This window comes from Apiospora kogelbergensis (genome assembly GCF_038363985.1).
Source record: "Apiospora kogelbergensis strain CBS 113332 chromosome Unknown utg000001l_segment0_segment0, whole genome shotgun sequence".
Classification (NCBI taxonomy): Eukaryota; Fungi; Ascomycota; class Sordariomycetes; order Amphisphaeriales; family Apiosporaceae; genus Apiospora; species Apiospora kogelbergensis.
The window spans coordinates 470,176-490,928 of NW_027117418.1; the positions used below are offsets into that span (position 1 = coordinate 470,176).

The 20,753-nt window shown below is 52.5% G+C and overlaps 10 protein-coding genes across 10 annotated transcripts; 7 read left to right on the top strand and 3 right to left on the bottom strand.

The window, feature by feature from the left end:
• Positions 1 to 517: 517 nt before the first annotated feature.
• Positions 518 to 4,099, top strand: PG998_000155 (uncharacterized protein; the record flags this gene model as incomplete). Its single annotated transcript, XM_066866973.1, has 7 exons — positions 518 to 858; positions 964 to 1,671; positions 2,105 to 2,142; positions 2,197 to 2,342; positions 2,414 to 3,129; positions 3,209 to 3,860; positions 3,941 to 4,099. 7 exons carry the CDS (start codon positions 518 to 520, stop codon positions 4,097 to 4,099), a joined length of 2,760 nt encoding a protein of 919 aa, XP_066735388.1.
• A 733-nt stretch (positions 4,100 to 4,832) lies between these two features.
• On the bottom strand, positions 4,833 to 5,615 carry PG998_000156 (uncharacterized protein; the record flags this gene model as incomplete). The annotated part of the gene is made up of 2 exons (XM_066866974.1): positions 5,373 to 5,615; positions 4,833 to 5,311 (listed from the first exon to the last, which is right to left on the bottom strand). Exons 1-2 carry the CDS (start codon positions 5,608 to 5,610, stop codon positions 4,833 to 4,835), a joined length of 717 nt encoding a protein of 238 aa, XP_066735389.1. The 5' UTR covers positions 5,611 to 5,615.
• Positions 5,616 to 7,190: 1,575 nt separating this feature from the next.
• On the bottom strand, positions 7,191 to 8,153 carry PG998_000157 (NAD(P)-binding protein; the record flags this gene model as incomplete). Its single annotated transcript, XM_066866975.1, has 2 exons — positions 7,191 to 7,392; positions 7,531 to 8,153. The coding sequence occupies 2 exons, from the start codon at positions 8,151 to 8,153 to the stop codon at positions 7,191 to 7,193; spliced, it is 825 nt and encodes a 274-aa protein (XP_066735390.1).
• A 441-nt stretch (positions 8,154 to 8,594) lies between these two features.
• Positions 8,595 to 10,076, top strand: PG998_000158 (FAD binding domain protein; the record flags this gene model as incomplete). Its single annotated transcript, XM_066866976.1, has 1 exon — positions 8,595 to 10,076. The coding sequence occupies one exon, from the start codon at positions 8,595 to 8,597 to the stop codon at positions 10,074 to 10,076; it is 1,482 nt and encodes a 493-aa protein (XP_066735391.1).
• Positions 10,077 to 10,747: 671 nt separating this feature from the next.
• Positions 10,748 to 11,141, top strand: PG998_000159 (uncharacterized protein; the record flags this gene model as incomplete). Its single annotated transcript, XM_066866977.1, has 3 exons — positions 10,748 to 10,829; positions 10,907 to 10,941; positions 11,001 to 11,141. The coding sequence occupies 3 exons, from the start codon at positions 10,748 to 10,750 to the stop codon at positions 11,139 to 11,141; spliced, it is 258 nt and encodes an 85-aa protein (XP_066735392.1).
• Positions 11,142 to 11,260: 119 nt separating this feature from the next.
• Positions 11,261 to 11,556, top strand: PG998_000160 (uncharacterized protein; the record flags this gene model as incomplete). Its single annotated transcript, XM_066866978.1, has 2 exons — positions 11,261 to 11,330; positions 11,405 to 11,556. 2 exons carry the CDS (start codon positions 11,261 to 11,263, stop codon positions 11,554 to 11,556), a joined length of 222 nt encoding a protein of 73 aa, XP_066735393.1.
• A 479-nt stretch (positions 11,557 to 12,035) lies between these two features.
• On the top strand, positions 12,036 to 13,287 carry PG998_000161 (short-chain dehydrogenase TIC 32- chloroplastic; the record flags this gene model as incomplete). The annotated part of the gene is made up of 4 exons (XM_066866979.1): positions 12,036 to 12,575; positions 12,677 to 12,860; positions 12,941 to 13,054; positions 13,145 to 13,287. The coding sequence occupies 4 exons, from the start codon at positions 12,036 to 12,038 to the stop codon at positions 13,285 to 13,287; spliced, it is 981 nt and encodes a 326-aa protein (XP_066735394.1).
• Positions 13,288 to 13,637: 350 nt separating this feature from the next.
• On the bottom strand, positions 13,638 to 14,839 carry PG998_000162 (uncharacterized protein; the record flags this gene model as incomplete). The annotated part of the gene is made up of 2 exons (XM_066866980.1): positions 13,638 to 14,407; positions 14,503 to 14,839. 2 exons carry the CDS (start codon positions 14,837 to 14,839, stop codon positions 13,638 to 13,640), a joined length of 1,107 nt encoding a protein of 368 aa, XP_066735395.1.
• A 324-nt stretch (positions 14,840 to 15,163) lies between these two features.
• Positions 15,164 to 17,449, top strand: PG998_000163 (GMC oxidoreductase; the record flags this gene model as incomplete). The annotated part of the gene is made up of 7 exons (XM_066866981.1): positions 15,164 to 15,553; positions 15,622 to 15,674; positions 15,729 to 16,296; positions 16,367 to 16,477; positions 16,538 to 16,691; positions 16,745 to 17,314; positions 17,403 to 17,449. 7 exons carry the CDS (start codon positions 15,164 to 15,166, stop codon positions 17,447 to 17,449), a joined length of 1,893 nt encoding a protein of 630 aa, XP_066735396.1.
• Positions 17,450 to 20,092: 2,643 nt separating this feature from the next.
• Positions 20,093 to 20,706, top strand: PG998_000164 (uncharacterized protein; the record flags this gene model as incomplete). Its single annotated transcript, XM_066866982.1, has 2 exons — positions 20,093 to 20,544; positions 20,634 to 20,706. The coding sequence occupies 2 exons, from the start codon at positions 20,093 to 20,095 to the stop codon at positions 20,704 to 20,706; spliced, it is 525 nt and encodes a 174-aa protein (XP_066735397.1).
• Between the last annotated feature and the right edge of the window lie 47 nt (positions 20,707 to 20,753).

Below are 20,753 nucleotides of genomic sequence, written 5' to 3' on the forward strand. Positions count from 1 at the left end.
AATTGCGAATATGCCTTTTCAGTTCTCGTACCTTAGTTCATCGGAACATGAATAATGGTTATGTTCTCGATGAACATACGATTCTTATTATTTGCTTCACGAGCCAACGAATACATGTCGAGTACCACTCACACTTGGTGTTATCAAATTTTCCTCCGTTCCGATGTTCCCTGCCTGTGTCACTACCCCGAAGACCGGCGTACCGATTAGTAAAAGCCCGCCTGGCGTTTAGCCCCGTGTTCAGTGCGAAGTGGCAACATGCCCTTTGCTGAGTCAGGGGGTCCCGTTACTTGTTTACCTAGACCGAAGCGATTGGCAGCACGCGGCGAGCTCGTCCGAATGGCCAACTCAATGCAGGGTCTTAGTTCAAAGGTACAGGGAGACATCAGTCTCCGAGTCTATGGCTCTTGCTGTTTGTTTCATCCCAAAATACTACACCTCGTACAGTTATCACAGCGCAACAACACTGGACACATCGCAGTTTACTGAGCATAGTTACATTATGACAGCCGGAAAGATGACCCTTACCACGATTCTCGCTTTTCGGCTCCTTGCAATCGCGGGGGCTGTGCTCTTATGGGGTGTGTCTTTAGCAAACGGCACAGTCAAGGCACTCATCCTGGCAGTTTGGCATGGGGAGCTGAGCAATGGGATTTCCCTGAGGAGAAGTTATACGGGATTTGCCCCTGTGGATTTGCCCATTGCCCTCTTGGTCGCCTTTTTCTTCTACGGGACGAACAGTACTGACGAGGGCTATCAACTGTTCCTTATCGACGCCTACTCCACCCTCCAGTCTGCATTTGTCTGGCTCTATGTTGAAGCCGCACGTCCGGGTGGCAAGCCATACTGGATATCGAGGTAAGTCGGCTAGGGTTAAACAGAAGCCTACTCGGCGAGTTATTGCCTATCTCCACTCCGGTTCATTTTCTTCCCCGAGACAGGCCGCTGACGCTTTTTGACCAGACCCGTTGCCTTTGGCTTACTCTGGCAGTGCTTGGGCGGGGCGATATCGCTCCCCTTGTACTATGCAATGCATCTGCGTTGGGCCGCGTCCATCAACGTGGTACGAGTGCGAAATAGAGAGCAGGCTGCAGCCATTCCATGGAGCTTCACTCTGGGTGCGGTGGTGCCGGCCGTGGTTGGCATGAGCACGACTTGGTTCGGCGCGGGCAGCCGGACCGACGCGGCCCACCAGCTGATTTTGGGCCTCTGGCAGCCGGACCCGCTCTGGGTCGCTGCAATCCAGGCTGGGATTTCCTCAGCTATAGCGGCCGCACAACGCCACCCTCGAAAGAATCGTAAGCGCCAGGCCTCCAATGCATGCTGCTGGGTCCGGTTCTCGTATCTGCTGGCGGCCACCAGCTCCGCGCTCGGCCATCTGTACGTGGTCTATCGCATTCTGACGAGCAACGACCGCGCTGTGGTTGGCTTCGTGCGCATGTACGTACCTTTCTTGTTCACGGGACCCTCGGGCGTCGGCGATGATGTTTTTGTCTACGGGCCTTGGCTCTTTCTGCAGTACGACCTAATCATCATCTCGTTATCGAGTCTGTCCTGGGCCTACTGTCTTCTGACGGCCCGAGGCAATCGGTCTCGCATCATGCGGCCAGGCTTGGCTTTGCTCGCACTATCAGCCGGAACCATCACTGTCGGGCCGGGTGCCACAGTCTCGTTAGCATTGTGCTACCGGGAGGGAAAATTGGCCGATAAGCTCGGAGAATGATTTGCCATATCGAAATCACTACACTTGGTCAACCTCGGCAGCGAACGTATCGGAGTTGCCGTGCATCTCGTGATTTCTATTTCTCCCCGTCATTTATACAATTAGAATGTATACCGAAAGGGCCGCATGAGTAAGGGTACAGAGGAGGGTATGTTGGGGCGTAGCTTGTTAATCTTTCGGAATAGGCAGAATACAATCACAATATTATTTTGATGATATCTCCTATGTTGTTTACACTGTCTCTCTTTAAAGATAACTCGATACCTTGATGACCAAGCGAGGAACTTGTCTTTCAATAAAACCTTGCATTCTTCAATTTCAATCTGTATTGAGGGCAACATTGCTATTTTTCCGCATCAGTATCACAACTATGAGTCATAGTTCGATCCAAAGTGTCGATGTTGCCATCATTGGCGCAGGTCAGTAGACTATCACAGAACAAGACAATGGTTTTGGACTGATCAACATCTCAGGGTGGTATGGACTTGTGGCGGCCAGGACCTATCTCCGTCTCCGACCTGACATCAATTTACTTATCATCGACTCGGATACCAGCGTCGGGGGCGTCTGGAGTAAGGACAGGTTATATCCAAACCTTGTTGCACAGGTCAAGTTGGGGGTCGGTTGTCATCCCTGGTTTATACGATATGAATTTGGTATGATATGTCTCAGTTCTAACACAAATAATAGTTGTTCAATTACTCGGACACCCCCATGACTCCCTATGGCGGCGATGAGAGCGACCCAAGAGTGACAGGAGACATGATACACAGCTATTTGCAAACCTACGCGGAGAAGCACGATCTTCTCCGACGCATCAGGTTCAATACGTTCGTTGTGGGTACTGTCCAGACATCCAGCGGTTGGCGCCTCACCATCAAGGATTCGGAAGACGTCGTGGAGACCGAGAAACTTCTCGTAGCCACTGGGGTCACTTCCATACCGTCCATGCCCGACTTCAAACAAACGGGCACCGCGATCCCTAGGATACACTCACGGGATCTGGGAACATTCTATCCCGCCATAGAGGACTCAGAAGTCAAGTCGGTCATCGTTGTGGGTGCTGCCAAGTCGGCATACGACGCTGTGTACCTGCTGTTGAAAATGGGCAAAAAGGTGACGTGGGTGATTCGTACCGAAGGCGGCGGCCCCCTGTCAATTCTTCCATTCAAGATACTCAACACTGTCAACGCGATTGCTTTTGCGTCCACGCGTCTCATGACTTTCCTTAGCCCTTCGATCCTGAACGCCGACGGTACCATGCCCTGGCTTTTCCAGAGGACAATGCTCGGGCGCTGGTGCGTCGGCCGATTCTGGGACTTTCTGGACTATGTAAGCAAGAAGCACGCTGGCTATGACAGCGGGGACCACGTCAAGATGCTCGAACCGGAGATTGAGAGACAGGGGTAAGTAATCCAATCTTGCGATCTGGATTCATTACCCATGCCACTTCTTGACTATCGTCTCTTACCATCGTGTGCACAGCGTATTTTGGGCTCATTCCGGTCTGGGCGTTGTGACGCTGCCGGACTTCTGGAAGACACTCCATGATGATCGACTCACTGTCATCCGTGATGAGATCGACGAGACCAAAGAAAATACAGCACTTTTAAAGTCAGGCAAAACACTGAACGCCGATTACATCATCATGTGCACAGGTTGGGGTGACCATTTCGCCATGTTCGACGACGAGAACAAGTCCAAGATTGGCCTCCCGCACCATTCCGCGTCTGCCAGGGAGGTTCACGTGGTCAACTGGGACCGCTTCGACGCCATGGCCGATGAGGAAGTCAATAAACAACTGCCGTTCCTGGCTAAGCCTCCCAAGCTCACCTTTCAGCGTCCGCTGTCCTCGGGGGACCAAGAGAAATGGCGGCTGTACCGCCGCGTGGTGCCGATGGGCCTGGAAGAGCGCGGTGACCGGTCGCTGGCGATCCTAGGCCAGATCCACACGGTCCAGACTCCGCTCGTGTCCGAAGTCCAGTCGCTTTGGGCCATCTTATATCTCGAAGGCGAAATCAAGATCCCGAACACGGAGACCATGGCGAAAGAGGTGGCTTTGTGGAATGCGTGGACGCGTAAGCGCTATCTCGGCCAAGGACGCAAGTTCCCCTACTCGCTCTATGACTTCTTGCCGGTAAGTGCTGTTTCAATTGCGAGAGACAAAAGAATAAACTTGTTGTTTGTCGGACATTGATTAACGGCGACCGGGTGTAGTACATCGATACGCTGTTCAAGGATCTAAACCTTAAGAGCCGCCGCAAGTCCAATCCTGTCTCGGAGCTTCTGAGTCCATATCGACCAGACGACTTTAATGGATTTGTTGACGAGTATCTTCGTAAGAGGGACGCCACCACTGGGGAGATCTCAAAATAGATGGTGCTGCTGAGTCGACCTGGCATACGGCACTGTTGGCGCGGACAAAAAGATATTCTGACCACGAAGTAGCCACGTAAGAAGCAAAAGACTCAGCCAATGGATTTGTTATCACATGTTTTGACACCAATGTAACGCATATTGTTGTTCGATTCTGCTAGGTCATTTCAAAATATTACAATTTGAATGTTGCTAGTACGCATGATTACCCCCATATTTGCTCCCTCATCTAGCTCTGTAAATCTATTCAATATCAACTATTCTAGGTGTAATTGAGTGGATTGGCCAAGGAATAGCTCATTCTTTGTCTAAAAACATCGGCCTCCTTTAAGGATATCTCAACGGGTTGGCTTGCCCATGGTGTTATGCAGGTGATTCTAGCACCCACAGTATGACAATAACCTACTCACGCTGCACGGACATGGGCAAGGACATATTATATTTTTCGTCGAAGAAGGTCTGTGTCTGTACCTTCATCTCCTGCATCCCCGGTTCTAATTTTGTTATGGCCGCGTACCAGTCCGAGTTCGCCCTTTCGAGCGAGGAGCACATATTCCTGTAGGATTGGCACATCCTGGCATCCGAATCCCCCTCATCTCGTGCAGGCGCGTCTCCAATATCTTGAGCACCTCCACCGACCGGCGGCCGGTGTCGGGCAGTTCGATGACCCAGGCCAAATACTCGGCGACCGCGCCCAGTAGGCACGACGTCTCGGCCTGCTGGGCCGAGACGCTCAGCACAAGCTCCTCAACCGCCCGCTGCACGGAGGGGGTCCGTTGCTGCTGCCGGGGGCTGAGGGGTTGCGAGCGGCGCGCCGTTCGCCGGCCGTGGACCGAAGCTCGCTAATGCTGGGCAGATCGCTATGTCGCGGCCCTGATCCCCGCTCGACGATCTCTAGATCCATTCCATCTTCTGAGGCAGCATGTTGCGGGTCACCCAGCAGCATCTGAAACCCAGTTGAATCGTAGCAATGTCCGCCAGAATCGAAGGCCGTCAGTGGCGACCTCGTAGGATCGGATACTTGGGCCACCGCTAGTTGTGGTGGTCCCATTGACACCGATGTGAAGGGAACAGTCGGCGACATATTGAGGTCGTAGGAGTTAGGAGCATCGTAGTTAGACAAACTCGACGACAAATTGGGCAACGATATGCTTGAATGGCGATGCTGTTGTTGTGGCTGTATCGTGGTAGGCAGCCGTGCCTCGGCTCGCTCTATTGCTGTTCAGTCAATGGGGTTGGTCTGTCAGAAACCGGGTGTGGGAACAAATCGTACCCAGACGGTCTTGGAGCTCCTTGACCATGTTTGCTAGGGTGGCACGGGTCGGGGTTGGGACGGGCACGTAGACGCATTCCTCACCGCTTTGGCGACACTTGCTACACGAGGGCTGTTCTCCGTCACATCGGACCTTCTTGTCGCGACACATGTTGCATGCTGTGTGTCGCTGCGCGTGAGCTTGGCTCTGGGCCTGGTTCTGAGTCCGACGCATTTCGGCGATAGGGTTCGACGACATGGGGGGACGCGGGGCTATTTCTGGATAGGTAATATAGTGAGATTGGTTGACAGTCTTTCTCAGGCAACTAAATATTAAATAACAACGGAAATGGGAAACAGCACGCATTAACACAAACAGGGTCAGTCCCATATACGACAATGTGCCGATATTGTATCAGAACCTCTATTCATCTTTCGCTTACGCTCGAAGCACCTGGATGAACTTATTTACAAATGTCCTATATGACTCCTTTTCCGGTTCAACTTGGCCAGCCTTGTATGACTCGAGTTACGAGAAGAAATCGGCGTAAGCGATTCATAATGACAAGGATTATTTAGGAATATGCGGCTTACGCAGGTGGCAGGGGGTTACAATCACCGTTTTGCAGCGCCATGAGACTAATCCCTGTCCAGGCTCTTCCAGCTGGGCTGGGCGAGATCCAAGCAGCCTGAAGGCGGGGTGGTGTAAATGGTAACACGTCCAGTTCAGGTTGTCTGAGTCCGATTCTACCCCCACTTCCAAGGCAACACTATCCACTCCTCCAGTCAGCTTTTGTATGCAGCAATGTACACATTGAGAAGTACGTTAACGTCATGCATCTCATCAACTTGGCAGCGTACTTTTTACTTCCTCATTTTTCGTTTGTTTTCTCGGCACGAGCCTAAGTTGCCACACCTGATTGACAGGGGCTCATGTATAGCGGCAGGTATACTCGGCAAGACTCGGGTGTGTGCTTACCAAAAGACCGCTTATCTTCTTACCAAAAGACCGCTTATCTTATGCTAGCTTATCTTCATGGTGTAAGACACACGGCAGATGCATACTTAAGTGGCGTGTTTATGAATGCCGCCTGCTCTTAGCCAGACGATGCTCGCTTTTCCTGATTCTCCCTATCACGTCAGCCAGCTAATGGGACCGACGAAGCTGCTTGCCAACAAACTGCTATAGCACGGGAGAGGCTATCGTAACGGTGTAGTCCGAAATCGGAAGTGTAAAGAAGGGGTGAAGCGGCTGAACTAACGGGTGCATTCCGTCCTTTCCCCGCAACAAACCCCCACCAACGGCTGAACAAAGTGGCTATTTCACAGATCCCGTACGACTACTAGCGATCCTTTGCTGTAAGTACTAAATTTTAGCGACAGTCTGCCAGCCCTCTTTTCCGCCGTCCCATCTCGAATAGGCATAATTAACCGGGCCGAACCTTATTTACACTCCACACGGCAGGAAACGCATTTCACTGTTTATAGCTTACAGTCGGTTAGTCATCATGACTTGCTTGCCTATCGCGTATTACTTATCTTTGCTTCGAGAACCCATGATGGGGGCCGGTTGACAGGGCTCCTTTATAAATTTGGTAGGTGGGCAGATAAGAAACAAAATCTAATATATCTAATATGCATGTCAGACCTGTGCCTCACAATCTGATGAGCTAGCGTGTCGGAAACAAGACGCAAAGCGGAAGGAAATCCGTCCTTTCCTCCATTATGGGTCTCGTTTACACCTATGTAATTGCATTAACGAGGGATATTTTTCGGTGTGCCGTAATGTTCACGGCGTCAACTATGCCCCCTTCTCAGCTGACTGGCCCCACCATTGGCTCAGCACATCCACCCTCCGTCTACCGGGATTAATGTTCCATTGACAAAGCTACTTGTAGGGCTCAGAAGGAATGCGACTAGGCGCGCTGCTTCCTCGGCATCCCCCTTCCGCGCCAGGGCACCTGGATCACCCTTGCCGAATAACTCTGAAGTTCCAGCAATGGACTCAATGTGTGAGATCATTGGCGTGGCAATGATGCCTCTATAAACAATCGCTGTCAGCAAGCACAGTATGATTGGTGGAAAATCGGGAAAGCGAGTAGCGACGGGAAAAGGAGCATACGTAAGCCGGCAGCCAAAGGATGGGAGTGGGGAATTGTCTACTAGTGGCGTTACTCACGGCGCAATCGCGTTCGCTCTGATGGCGTTGGGACCTTCTTCCTTGGCCAAGGTGCGCGTCAGCCCGACAATGGCGTGTTTGGCGGCGACGTATGGGCTGTTCCTCTCGACCCCCACCATGCCGGCGATGCTGGCCGCGTTGACAATGGCACCCCCGCCACGGCCATTCTGCCCGACGACCATGTGCGGGAGCTGCGCCCGGAGGCAGTTGAGCGTGCCCTTGACGTTGACGTCCATGACCCAGTCGAACTCGCTGTCGGAGATGTTGCGGATGGTGCCCCGCTCCAGGCTGATGCTGGGGCTGATGACGCCGGCCAGGTTCGCGGCGCCCGACACAAGCCGGCCGTCGAAGTGTGCCACCGTCGTCTCGATCCACGCCGTGCAGGCCGCCTGCGAGCGCACATCGAGGACTGTCGTCAGCGGCTTCTTCGGCCTGTCCTCTGGGAAGGACTCGTGCTGCAGACGCTCCAGCTCTAGGCTTAGCGTCTCCAGGGCTGACTCGTTCACGTCGGCCAGTGACAGTAGGGCACCCTCTCTGGCTAGTAGAAGAGCCGTGGCTCGGCCAATCCCAGATGCAGCGCCTGTCAAAACTACGACCTTCTGTTTCAAAGAGAGCGATTCCATTGTAAAGATGTGGATTATCTTGTCTATGGTAGATGGTATCTTTCGAGAACACAATGCCATGATTATATAGGTGGCCAGATGAATTCACTCTGCAGCTGGGCATGCGACCATTAGTAATCGATTCACCACTTCTTGTGTACCCAAGTCATGACCCCAGTAGCGGGCCAATCGCTGCTGGCGGCCCGAAGTACGGTGGTTATAGCGGACTCAATATTTGCTGGCGGGGTTACTGAGCGAAGCGGCGACTATAGTCCTGACGGGTGGGTCTTAGTAGTGTTAGCAGTCCCTCCAAATAGAGTGATGCTCATCAAGAAATATCCCAATGGGTATATTGATATGAAAACAAGTTATAAATCCTGATTACCCATGTGATGACTTCGAAGTGGACTATGGAATAGTCGGTTGCGTTGATTCAAAAAGTTACCCCTGATGCACTCAAATATGGCCTCCGAAACCAACACCGCCATGCACAAGGACGCTTTAACCACTCCCAAGTTTCGAGTCATTATCGTAGGTGCTGGAATAGCCGGTCTTGCGGCATCACACTGCCTTCAGAAGGCCGGCATCGATCACGTGGTCCTGGAACGCCGCACCGAAATCGATCCGCCCGAAGGTGCCAGCTTCGCTATCTATCCACACGGGGCCCGTATACTACACCAGATCGGTTGCTTGGACGCTGCCAAAGCGGCTTGTAAGCCATGTCTACGATACTATTCTCGTGGCCCAGACGGCATAATGCAGTCCGACAACGGCTACTTTGACCATATGAAACGTATCCATGGTCAAGACATATTGCTACTGGAGCGACGCCGGCTATTACGCATTCTGTACGACTGTCTTCCCGACAAGACACCAATTCGGACGGGAGCTGAGGTCAAATCAGTGACCCAAAACTCGGAGGTGGTGGAAGTGGTGCTTGGCGACGGGACTGTCGAGAAAGGAGACATGGTCCTCGGCTGCGACGGCGTGTACAGCCAAGTCAGAAACGCAATGTGGGCCCATGCCAACGCCACCGCGCCCGAGGTCGTCGTGGACGAGGAGAAGAAGCGCATACAGACGGGCTGGAAGTGTCTTGTGGGCACAGGGCCGCCCGAGCCAGGGCTGGGCGAGCGCGACATGACGTCGACCTCGGACGAGGGCTTCTCGTTCCTGGCGCTGACGCAGCCCGACCGCGCCTTCTGGTTCGTCTTCTGCAAGCTCGACACCCCCATCGCGTGGCCGCAGCGCGTCGCCTACAGCGAGGCCGACGCCGACGCCCTGGCGGAGCAGCTGTCCGACCATGCCGTCTCCGAGTCCGTGACCTTTGGGCGGCTCTGGCGGCGCCGCCACCGCGGCGTGCTGATCCCCATCCAGGAGGGCGTCCTGCGGCGTTGGTACTCCGGGCGCGTGGTGCTGGCCGGCGACGCGGCGCACAAGATGACGCCCAACATTGGCCTGGGCGGCAACACGGGCCTCGAGTCGGTGGCAGTCCTGTGCAACCATCTGGTGAGGACGCTGCAAGGGACGACGGCGCTTCCCCCACTCTCGCAGCAGAAGCCGACCCAAGAGATGCTGGAGCGCTGCTTCCAAGCCTACCAGGATGGCCACCGCGCCAGGGTCGAAAGGATCGTGCAGCTCTCGCGGCTCATCACCCGCGTCCAGGCGTGGGACTCGCCCCTCAACCGCTGGGTGGCCGTGTGGATTATGCCGATGCTCCCTGATGGGCTCCTGGCCCAGATGGTCAGTCGTCTGGTTCGTGGCGCGCCGAAGTTAGATTACGTTACGACAGAAGGATTCCCACGGGGTACAGTCGAGTGGCTAGACGCAAAGTCTGGATGGTCAGAAGAGTCAATCCGTATTTTCTTGATCTCGGGCTTGGGGTTGTGCATAGCTGCCGTCGGCATGTGCTATTATGGATTTGTATCGCCTTGTTGCATATTCTAAACTATACTCCCTAGGAATATAGATAGGTATTAGTGGACTCCTTGGCCCGGGAACCCCTGTGGGAGACATTATTGAATGAGAGAACTCATGAGACATAGTTGGCACATCAACAGCGTTTCTAGACCACTTAAAAAACACATGCTTGTAGTGATGATATTGTCAATGAAAGAGCGGATATATTTTACGCCTGAACCACTCTTACTGGCCCTTCCCGCCTCCTCATGGGTGTCTATTTGACCTATTGCATAGCTTTTCATAATAGTCCTCAGCGACACCAAAGTAATCATGAACATTTGTTGATATTGCGGCACGTCCTTTTGTTAATATTTGTCCTCCTGTGAGTAGACGATTCTCTGCACGCTGGTCAAGTCTACTATGATAGCCCTCCCCATTCATCGTGCAAGACTCTTGAGGGCCTGTCTTTATTAGCTATTCTAGTCTACGGTGCGGATCTCCGGCATATCGGCCACCATTTCCGTGTTCCGGGGAAATTGCCCGAACTGGCCTCGAACCTGATCCCACTATATCCAACGGAGTACTCTGTTATAAGTAAATTGGTTGAATACGTATGAACATAATAGGTAAAGGCTTACTCAGAAAAGGTATAACAGGTTTTATCTCTTCGGTACAGCTACATACACACAGCCTAGTTGTGATTCTCGTGCGTCAACATGAATCAGACTTTGTCAGGATTTCCCACGCTTCAGCCAGCGCTCATCACTAAGGTGCACGTTGCTGATCTCAATGATCTCGGTAAGTCAGAACGATTCGACCTGGCTTTGATTTCAATCGCCGAATGTATCATCGCTGATAGTAACATACCAATATAGGCGTCACCCACAATGGATCTAGACTGATGCACTTTGTTGGTTGCCCCGTACCCAGCTCATGCATTCTCAAGTTTAATATTGTCGTCTCTTCTAGGCAACGCCCACTGGTACCATCGAAACTGTGCCCGGCTTCGAACCAGCCTTCAAAGCGACTGTCAACTTCGGGGCTGACTGGCTCTCGTTTGACCCCGACGGCAGCCACGGCCGGATCGACCTTAGAGGCATCGCCAAGTAAGCCGCAACTCAAAGAACTAGGATTATGAGCCCGGGGGAAAAATACTGATCTAGGGTTTTTGGGGTCTTAGAACTGAGGAGGGCCACTCGATCGATTTTCGCTACCAAGGCATCATCAAGATGGCCCCGGAGGTCAAGAAGATCTTCGAGATGTCACCGGAAGCCGTCACTGTGCCTTTCGGCTTTGCAAGTCAGTAAACTATGTTGCCCGTGCCGATCCTCAAAAACGCAGGGAAGTGGCTAATCAGTGTGCCGTTTCATTAGCTGGACAGCACCAGTTCCTCGTGGCGGACCCGTCCTTGAAGGTTCTGGAGAACAGCGTGTTTGCGAGCAACGGCCGCATCATCGTGCACGAAAAGGGGCTGACGGTGGAAACGCGGCAGTCGCTGGTCGTCGCTTCTACCGTTATGGACTAGTGAAGCTGGCATTGAAAAAGGGCGGAATTGGAGAGTCGTTTTTGGTGTGTGCGGGCGGTACAGAGCCTAGGGGTTTCTGACAGAAGGGCTGGTACGCGTCACCTAAGCGAGACTCTAGGTGGATAGATAATTGGATCCCGCTTACTTTCGGGCAGTGACTCCGATGTGTCTACATTTGATTCTTGGTGCTGCGAGTCTTGTTTTCGGCCACCTTCCCCGGGCAATTGCCCCGCAATCGGACAATCTCCCGACCAAGAACAAACACGCTTGCCCACTTCTACGAAATCTCTAACTAAATCCTTTAAACACTATGTACTCCTTTTACAGCGGACACACTCTTAGCTGTCATTATACGTCCCTTCTCCTACCCTCGACATCGTGTCACAGTGCAGCGACGGGTATCTAGAGGATTAATCTATTCTCTCTACTGACTAGAGCAGAAAGACTTCTGTTCCAAAAGCACGAAAGAAAAACGCAAGATGCCTTCGACCTATGACGCATCGTCGACTGCCAGCGGCCTTGTCAACGACTATGCGTCCGAGATAAAGGGCAAGGTGGTGCTGACCACCGGCGTTTCCCCAGGCGGCCTGGGCGCCGTCTTCGTCGAGGCCATCGCCAAGGCCCAGCCTGCCCTGCTGATCCTGGCGGGGCGAAACCCGTCCAAGGCGGAGCAGACGGCCAAGGCCATCGAGGCAGCCAACGCCGGGGTCAAGACCAAAGTCCTCGAGCTGGATCTCGGCTCCCTCGCCGCCGTCAAGAAAGCGGCCGAGTCGGTCATGGCTTGGGCCGACGTGCCCTCCATCGACGTGCTCGTGAACAACGCCGGCATCATGGCCGTGGAGTACAGGAAGACGCCCGATGGCTACGAGAGCCATCTCGCCACGAACCACCTCGCCCACTTCTTGTTCACCAACTTAATCATGGACAAGCTTCTCGCTGCCAGCTCTCCCCGTGTCGTGAACGTGAGCAGCGATGGCCATCGCCTCGGCCACTTCCGCTTTGATGATTACAATTTCCACGTGAGTTCCCTCTAGCGGTAGTATCCGGGCCTCGGCGGAAACCGCACCCCCTCTCCCTTCGAAGACGACGACTGCTAACGACAGCCCGCCGGGGGACACAGGATGGCGAAACCTACAATAAGTGGGTAGCATACGGGCAGTCGAAAACTGCCAACATGCTCTTCTCGCTGTCCCTGGCCGAGAAGCTCGGGAAGCGAGGTCTCCTCTCCTACAGCCTTCACCCCGGTGTGATATCCACCAACCTTTCAGGCCACATCGAATGGGGCGATGACTTTGCTGGTTTGCGTAAGTGTAATCTCGCGCTTCATGAATTGCACTTGTTACTGGGAAAATAGAGACAGAAAACGGCTAACCAAATGCTATAGCGGCTATTGACCGATCCCTTGGCAATGCGGAAGGATGGCGTGAGTTCAAGTGGAAGTCACAGGACCAGGGTGCTGCCACTCACGTTTACGCCGCCTTCGATCCGACTTTGAAGGGTACGTAGTACTTATATGCTGGCATTTCCTTTTCTTCTTTGCGCGTGCCCCCCGTTCAACGTGGTAGACTGGCTAATCATGGACTCACAGACAACAATGGCGTGTATTTGGAGAATTCACACATCGCTGATCCGTGGGTTGAGACGGTGAAGCCTTGGGGTACCAGTCTCGTCGAGGCCGAAAGACTTTGGAAGTTGAGTGAGAAGCTTGTTGGCCAGACTTTCCAGCATTAGACTGTTATCGCGACCTTGATCCACCGTTTTCGAAACAGCCGTGCCAGCAAACTGTATAGCTGTTACTCAATACAAAAACGGTTCCGCGAATTATTAATGGGCATTGTTGTGTTTGGAGATAGTAATTGTTCTTGATGGACAGCTGACGGGCAAGACATATTTTATCCACATTGTTTTCGTCTGGCTCATACATAATAGTGACAACTCTCTCCTAATCGGCAACCATATCTTTTACCCCCAGTGGCCTTTCCACAGCAGAAACCATGGCGTATTATACATGTTGCCATTATGTATTTTCTGGGTCTAAACTTTATAGATTTTCATACATGCATTGGGACAACCAGAAACAATCATTTCCGCGGTAACAGTAACCAGTCCTTGTACCAACAGATCAGCAAGCAGCAGCTCCCAGGTCCAACTATGGAAGAGGTAATAGCTGAGACCGCGATCAGTTTCAACCAGCTCAAACTACTTCCAACCAGATCAGCCACACTGTGAAGCTTCCAGAGCATAACAAGGATCACGGAACTATAACCCAAAAGCTGGTCCCATAGCATGAAACTCCGAGTTCCGTCCCCTACGGTCTCCCCAGCCACCACTGTTAGGGGTGGAAGGAAGACATTCGAGGGGTGAAGGTCGATCAAATATTCAGGTCGAAAAATGATAGGGAACAGGTATGTCGACATAGAGACAGCTAGGATAGCGACATGGGACAGAGAACTGAGTATAAGTGAGGGAATGTAGACTGAGCTTAGCGTTCCCTTCGTCAAGACGGTATTGTGGACAGTGGCGGCGGACGGTTGCTGGATTCGGGCTGACGGATGTACTGTGAAACGAAGTACGGTCCAGGCAGCAAACACCCAGATGGGAAAGACATTCCACACAGCCAGGACGATCTGCTTGGTTTCATGGGATATGGTATGTGGAGAGGGTAACATCATTGAAAGGGCAGTCGTAGCGTAGCCAATAGTAAGGGCGGCAAGGAGCATGACAGGGACATGAGGCGGAACGAGGGACAAGCGCTGTAATTCCGCCAGGAGCAGGTGATTCCCACGACGGCCCGGAAGATGTCGGATATACGATAAGGCCCAAAGTGGCCCAGTACATCCGATCCCAGTTGCTTGGAAAAGAAGCAGCCATAGTGTCGGTCAGGATTGCAGCATGTCAGTATCCTTGGACAGCACGGCCGTGGAGATGAGACCAACCTTAGCAAACCGGAACCAGTTCCGTTGCGAACATTTTCCAAGTAAAACACAACCAAAACGGAAAAGTACTGGCCCAAAAAGTAGAGCCCAATAGCTGAAGACGAGGGATGCGATCCGTCTGCAACCTCCCAGAAGAAGACGACAAGGACGCGGAGCAGGTAATCAATGGGGAATATGCCAGTGAAAGTGGATTTGAGAGGGGTCTGTGTGCCAGGTAGCAGATAGGGAGCTGGGCCATGAAGGGCGGAAAAGAGATTGAGTAAAGTTCCATCGATGACGGTGCGCCCCCAAAGCTGAACAAGGCCAATAAAGCTGAAAAGGTAGAGGCTTAGCGCGGCATGAGACATCATGATTCCGCGTTTCTGCACTGCACGGTGGGTTACTTGGGTCGATTGCACCTGCTTGCTTGTTTTTATCCAGGGTCTGTGCCGGGAAATGGAAATGAAAGCGTATTAAAAGATGACCGCAGGGGAGCTGAGCCGTCGCTCGGGCAGTCACTCCGAAGCCCGGGCAACTTGGCCGAGGGTTGCATATAAGCAACCCAGGAGCAGCACGAGAGAGGGACCTATGCAACCTACCTGCATGGGATCCACCCACAACTGAATCACATTCGTTGTTCCCAAGCTTTCCCATAGGCTTGTCAGTTGCCAAGACCTGCTCCTGCATTCGAAATGTCACCCCAATATGCGCGCCGGTCCGTCGCGGCGCTCAGCGTTCTGGCGGCCGCCATTGCTGCTGAAGCCTCGGAGACGGTGGGGGCGTCGATCAATGCCAAAGGTGTAACCGAGATATTCGGGAACCACTTTGGCATGCCTGGGGTCAACGCGACCTACGACTATGTCGTCGTCGGTGGTGGCACGGCGGGTAATACCATTGCGGCGAGGCTGGCTCTGGACCCTGCCAATTACTCGGTAGCTTTGATCGAGGCAGGGACCTTCTACGAGATCCTCAGCAGCAATAGGACGCAGGTCCCCGGATACAATTTCGAGGCGGCGAATCCTACCAATGTCGGGACCCTGAGTTCCATGACGGCTGTCCAGATCGACACGGAGCCAATCGCCGTAAGTCCCCCAACTGACTTCCATTACCCAGCATGTTTGATCGGCTGCGCTAACTCAAGCTTCCATAGGGCTACAATGGTCGTAAGATCGGGTATGTCCAGGGCATGACCTTTGGAGGCGCGTAAGTGTTTGCCCTTTCACTCCTCTAAGAAGACAGGCGCTGATGGATTACCAGGTCCGCTGCCAACTACGGTGGTTACATGCGATCGACAGTTGGCGCCCACGACCGCTGGGCTAAGGCCGTGAAAGATGACTTCTGGTCGTGGGGTAACGTATTCCCCTTTTACAAGAAGAGTTGCAACTTTTCGGCGCCAGACTACACCAAAATCGATCCCAAGCTGAACATCAGCTATGACCCGGCAGCCTACGACGCCGCGGGTGGCCCTCTCCACGTGTCCTACGGCAACTATGTCGCGCCGTCCATGGTCGGTATAGGCGAGGCTATGGAGCGCCAGGGCTTGGAGCACATTCCCGGGTTCGACAGTGGTCGCCTCCTTGGATATGGCTCTCTTCTCGCGGCCATTGACCCCCGGACGGCGACTCGCAGCTCGTCCGAGACATCGTTCTTACAGGCGGGCGCCAAGAGCGCCGGGCTCCGGATCTACCCCAATGCGATGGCGAAACGCATCGTGTTCGACTCGGACAAGAAAGCAACAGGCGTTGTGGTAAAGGGCAATTCTAAGACAACCAACGTGGAATGGACTATCTCGGCAAAGAAAGAGGTCATCGTTTCCGCTGGTGTGGTATGTATCCCCTCAAGCCATTAACGTTGGAGGATCTGGATGGCTAATGGTTCCTGCGTAACAACTACAGTGGCGTTCACCTCAGCTCCTCATGGTCTCGGGCGTGGGTCCTTCGGCGACTCTGTCTCAGCATGGTATTGATGTAATAGCCGACCTGCCAGGCGTTGGCCAGAATCAATGGGTATGTGTAGTTGATTATGACGGGTTGCTCCAAGAGGACTCGGGCTAACACATTGAATAGGACCAACCTTTCCAATCTCACATCTTCAAGGTCAAAGTGGAAACCAACTCCCAGATAGTCGCTCACAACCCGAAAGTCCTTGCCGATGTGACAAACCAGTATCTGACGAATCAATCTGGCCCCCTGTCATCCATTGGTGCTACCCAGGCCGCAGGTGAGTTGCAATCCCTTCTAACAACAAACCCCACCATTGACATGTCATTTCAGGGTACGAGAACATTCCGGCTAGCATGCGTCAACTAGTTCTCAGCAATGACACGCAAGCGCTAATGGACAGCTACCCATCCGACTGGCCGGACATCAACTTCCTGGGCTTGGAGAGCTCCGCGGTGCCGGCCGACATCGGGCCCGACGAGTACTACCTGCTGTTGGGCTCGACGCTGTACAAGACGGCGGCGCGGGGCAACATGACGATCCGGAGCGGGGACACGTTCGACGCGCCCGTCATCAACCCCAACTGGCTGGGCGACGCGCGCGACCTCGAGATGGCCGTGGCCGCCTTCCTGCGCATCCGCGACGTGGCCCTCAACAGCCCCGTCGTCGAGGCCGCCTGGCAGCCGGGCCCCGACGTCCAGACCCGCCCGCAGATCGAGGCCTGGATCCGCGACAACATGAGCCTCACGTACCACGGCGCCTGCACCTGCCGCATGGGCGCCGCCGACGACGACACGGCCGTCGTCGACGCCCGGGCCCGCGTGCGCGGCGTCAAGGGGCTGCGCGTCGTCGACGCTAGCGCGTTCGCCATCTTGCCCCCAGGCTATCCCATGTCTATCACTTGTAAGTCTGCCTCTATATACACGGCCATTTGGGTCTCAACTCTCTGCTGTGTGTGTATTTTTCATGTTGGCTGACTGGAGTTACACAGATATGTTCGCTGAGAAGATCGCCGACGCGATCTTGAAAGGAGAGTAGATTTTACCGACGTAGGAGTGCGCACTTTATGGAGACAATCAAATGATACTGTCAAATAAAGGACTTATTTAATTAGTGTATCTAGTAAAAGTAGCTCACATATTAATACTATCCACGTAGCGAGTTCGAATGCTACAATCAGGTCAATTTCATTGGCATGAGATCCTTGCTAATCTGTGTGAGCTCAGTGCGTACGCCCTTTCGGATATTACACAATTTTGATCACAGGAACTCCAAGGGAGAAGATGACCAATAGTACGGCAAGCCCAAACTGCCCGGGACCGATAAGTGATGGGCAAAGTTGGACCGACACTACCTAAATGCACACCGAGATGGATGACTGGACTCTGCTGGCAGAGACGCCAGCGACCGATACTGTGGAGATGCCCGCGGCCGAAGCCCGGGAAGAGGTGGACCAAGATAAAAGTGGACAGAACAGAACCGCCCGGTGCGCTAAGTTTAGAGTGACGACAAGGCATTGCCAGCTATTGGCCTCCAAAGGATTGGAGGTTCGATAAAAACTGGAAATCCTTACTTATAGGTTGGCAACGATTCTGGGAACTCCGGCCTGGCGGTAGTTTGTAATGTCCGCCATGGAAAATCTCAAAGCTCTTTGAAGGCACGTTGAGAAGTGAACTATTACTCTCTTCAGGCATCCTTTTTACTGCAGATCTAGTTTGATTCGGATTGGAATACACAAGGGTATATGAGCGATTTCGGGGAGCATGTTGTCAAGGTCTGCACCTCTAGTGACCCCCAATGGTGAGCATGGATAGGAAGGTTGATCACCCGGAACAGCTTAGTCTATAGGGAACTCCCAAGAACGAGAAGGACCCAACCAAGCAGCCGCTGCAGTGAGTTGCATGGGACGCGTATTTGTGGCCAACCCGAGTAGCTGTGGTACGAACTATCTGTCTAGCCAACAATCACCCCCCATAACCACCTACAGCTAGGCACCACTGTAGGCATTACAGACACCGTACTTACGTACCTACCTAACTACCTACCTACCTCATAGGGCCTAATTGCAGAACATTTCAGCAAGCGTAGACAGGGCGATCAGATCCAACTGGTCGAGTGGTAGTGAGTCTGTATTGGCATCTCTTTCCGTACCATATGGCCAGATGTTAGGGTATGGCAAACTTGGTAGTGATGATGACAATGAGGGGCCCTAAGTTCGAGTCGCGTCCAAGCCAGGATTGAGACAACTTGAGCTGCCATACGTACTCTGTCATTTTTTATTCTTTTTGTCAATTTTTATTTTAATGCTTCATCCTTTTAAATTTCGCCTCGTATCCCTGATATGTTCTCATGAGCATCTATTGCAACTATTGAGACCCCCATCCCCCTCGGCCACAACTTTACATATTGCTTGTCCTGTAGATCACCTCATCACCTTTAGCCAAGTCTCCAGATAGTCGACTCTCATGGGATGCTTCCACATTCCCCATAACTGCATACGTCCGAATCACCAGCTCCCCGACCTTCTTTGCGCACTTCATACTTTCCCTTGGCCACGAGGTGTTCTTTCGCTGTTCGAATGGGGATATTTAGGTTGTCTCTGGTAATGGTTCTGAGTTTATTAAGGGAAGTTTCTGTATTGTCTCCTTCGCACACGGCTGACTTCTGAAAACTGTTTCTGCTATCCTAACAATTTCCGCTTGCCCCAGCGTGCTATATAGGATGAAGGGGTACCAATGACGACAAGCGAATGTTCAATGTCTATGTATGATTTGATTACTACAAGCCAAGCTCGAGCAAACCAACACACAAAAGGGAGCTGTTACGGTCTGATTTGAACATCTGGTCGACGAGCATTAGATATTGAAATGACAGGTAGCAGTAGCCATGATGGACTTACGTTTTCTGGAGGCCACGTTCATTATCGGGGGTGCCTCGACAGATGAATGGCCGGATGTCAAGTGATTTTTAGGTATTGAAACCATTAGCAAATTGGAAAGGGAGATGGCAAGAGTATTCCTTTGAATCATGATGTTTTACAGCAACCTCACCCAACCATACAGTCACAGTTTGCAGGTGCCTGCGTGTGTTGGCGGTCTGGTATTGGAATATAAAGCACAGCTTGAGGGAATTTCAAAAGACTTTCAGACATTCTTTGGGGTTGAACATGGGAGAGGCTTTAACAAGCAAAGGACAGGCAGAAAACGTCATCCATAGCGGGCTCCGTTCGCGTGATAAACCCTTGAATTGCGAGTTGTGAGCTGTGGTCAAAGTCGAATGTGTCGAATGTAGAATTTGTGAATGTTCAGTGTACTAACATAGGATATGAAGCTCAGGTGAATGTGAGCTTTGCGCGTTCAATTTTGTTTTTGTAGCAGTGTGCTCGACTAAAACTTCAATTTCTTTGCCCTGGCTCAGGTTTTATTTTTGCCTGCCTCAGGTTTTCTTTTTGCCTGGCTTATTCTTCTATATAACTGTTAAACTCTTAATTCAATTTGATCTTTTCTAATTTTCAAGGTTGTGCTCAATCCTAAGCCCTCTCTTTTCTTTGTCTTTTCTTTACAAGTTCCGAATTGTTTCCCCTCTGTTGAGTTGCCATCCCACCACTCTCACAACCCTACCTCACAACTTCTCAACTCTCAAATTTGATTATCGATCTCCCACTTCTAAATCATCGCCAAGATGTTTCAGGACAGTGCTACCGCCGATACCCAAGGTAGCACAGATCTCTCTGCTGTTGCCTGGATGCCCCAGTACTTCAACGAACAAGAGCGAGCTTGGCTCGCAGAAACCCACATTGCCTGGCAGCTTCGAGCCACTGCTGGCTCTTTCCCCATGGAAGGCCCTATCACGATTGAGGACATTCCAGGCATTCCTGACATGTTGACGTACCCGCAAGATGTCAAGCTCTTCCTATGCTGGTGCTACATTGCCAAATACTGCCCGGGTGAGAGCAAGTTTGCCGTGTTCATGCCCCCTGTCGGCTTCATGAACGAAGATGACCGTAAGGGTCACTACCTGGCCACTGGCACGCTGTCTGAGCGCATGGGGACCATTGGCGAGTTCTTCGACTACGCCCTCGAGATGATCAACAAGCAAGGCCGCGACATGGTCATCGGGATGATGAACTACTGGTAAGTGGATCCACGCCTGCTATCCTCCTAAATGAACGGCTTCACGCTGTTGGATTACTGCCATGTTACTGACTAACGCCAACCCTTAGGACCGACCCGGCCAAAGAGTACGAGAAACTCTACGAGCAGAGCGGCCAGACCGTGACGCGCGCGAAGTACTAGAGTGACCGCTGCGTGTGCCACGGTCTGGGGCTCGCCCTCCGTAAGAC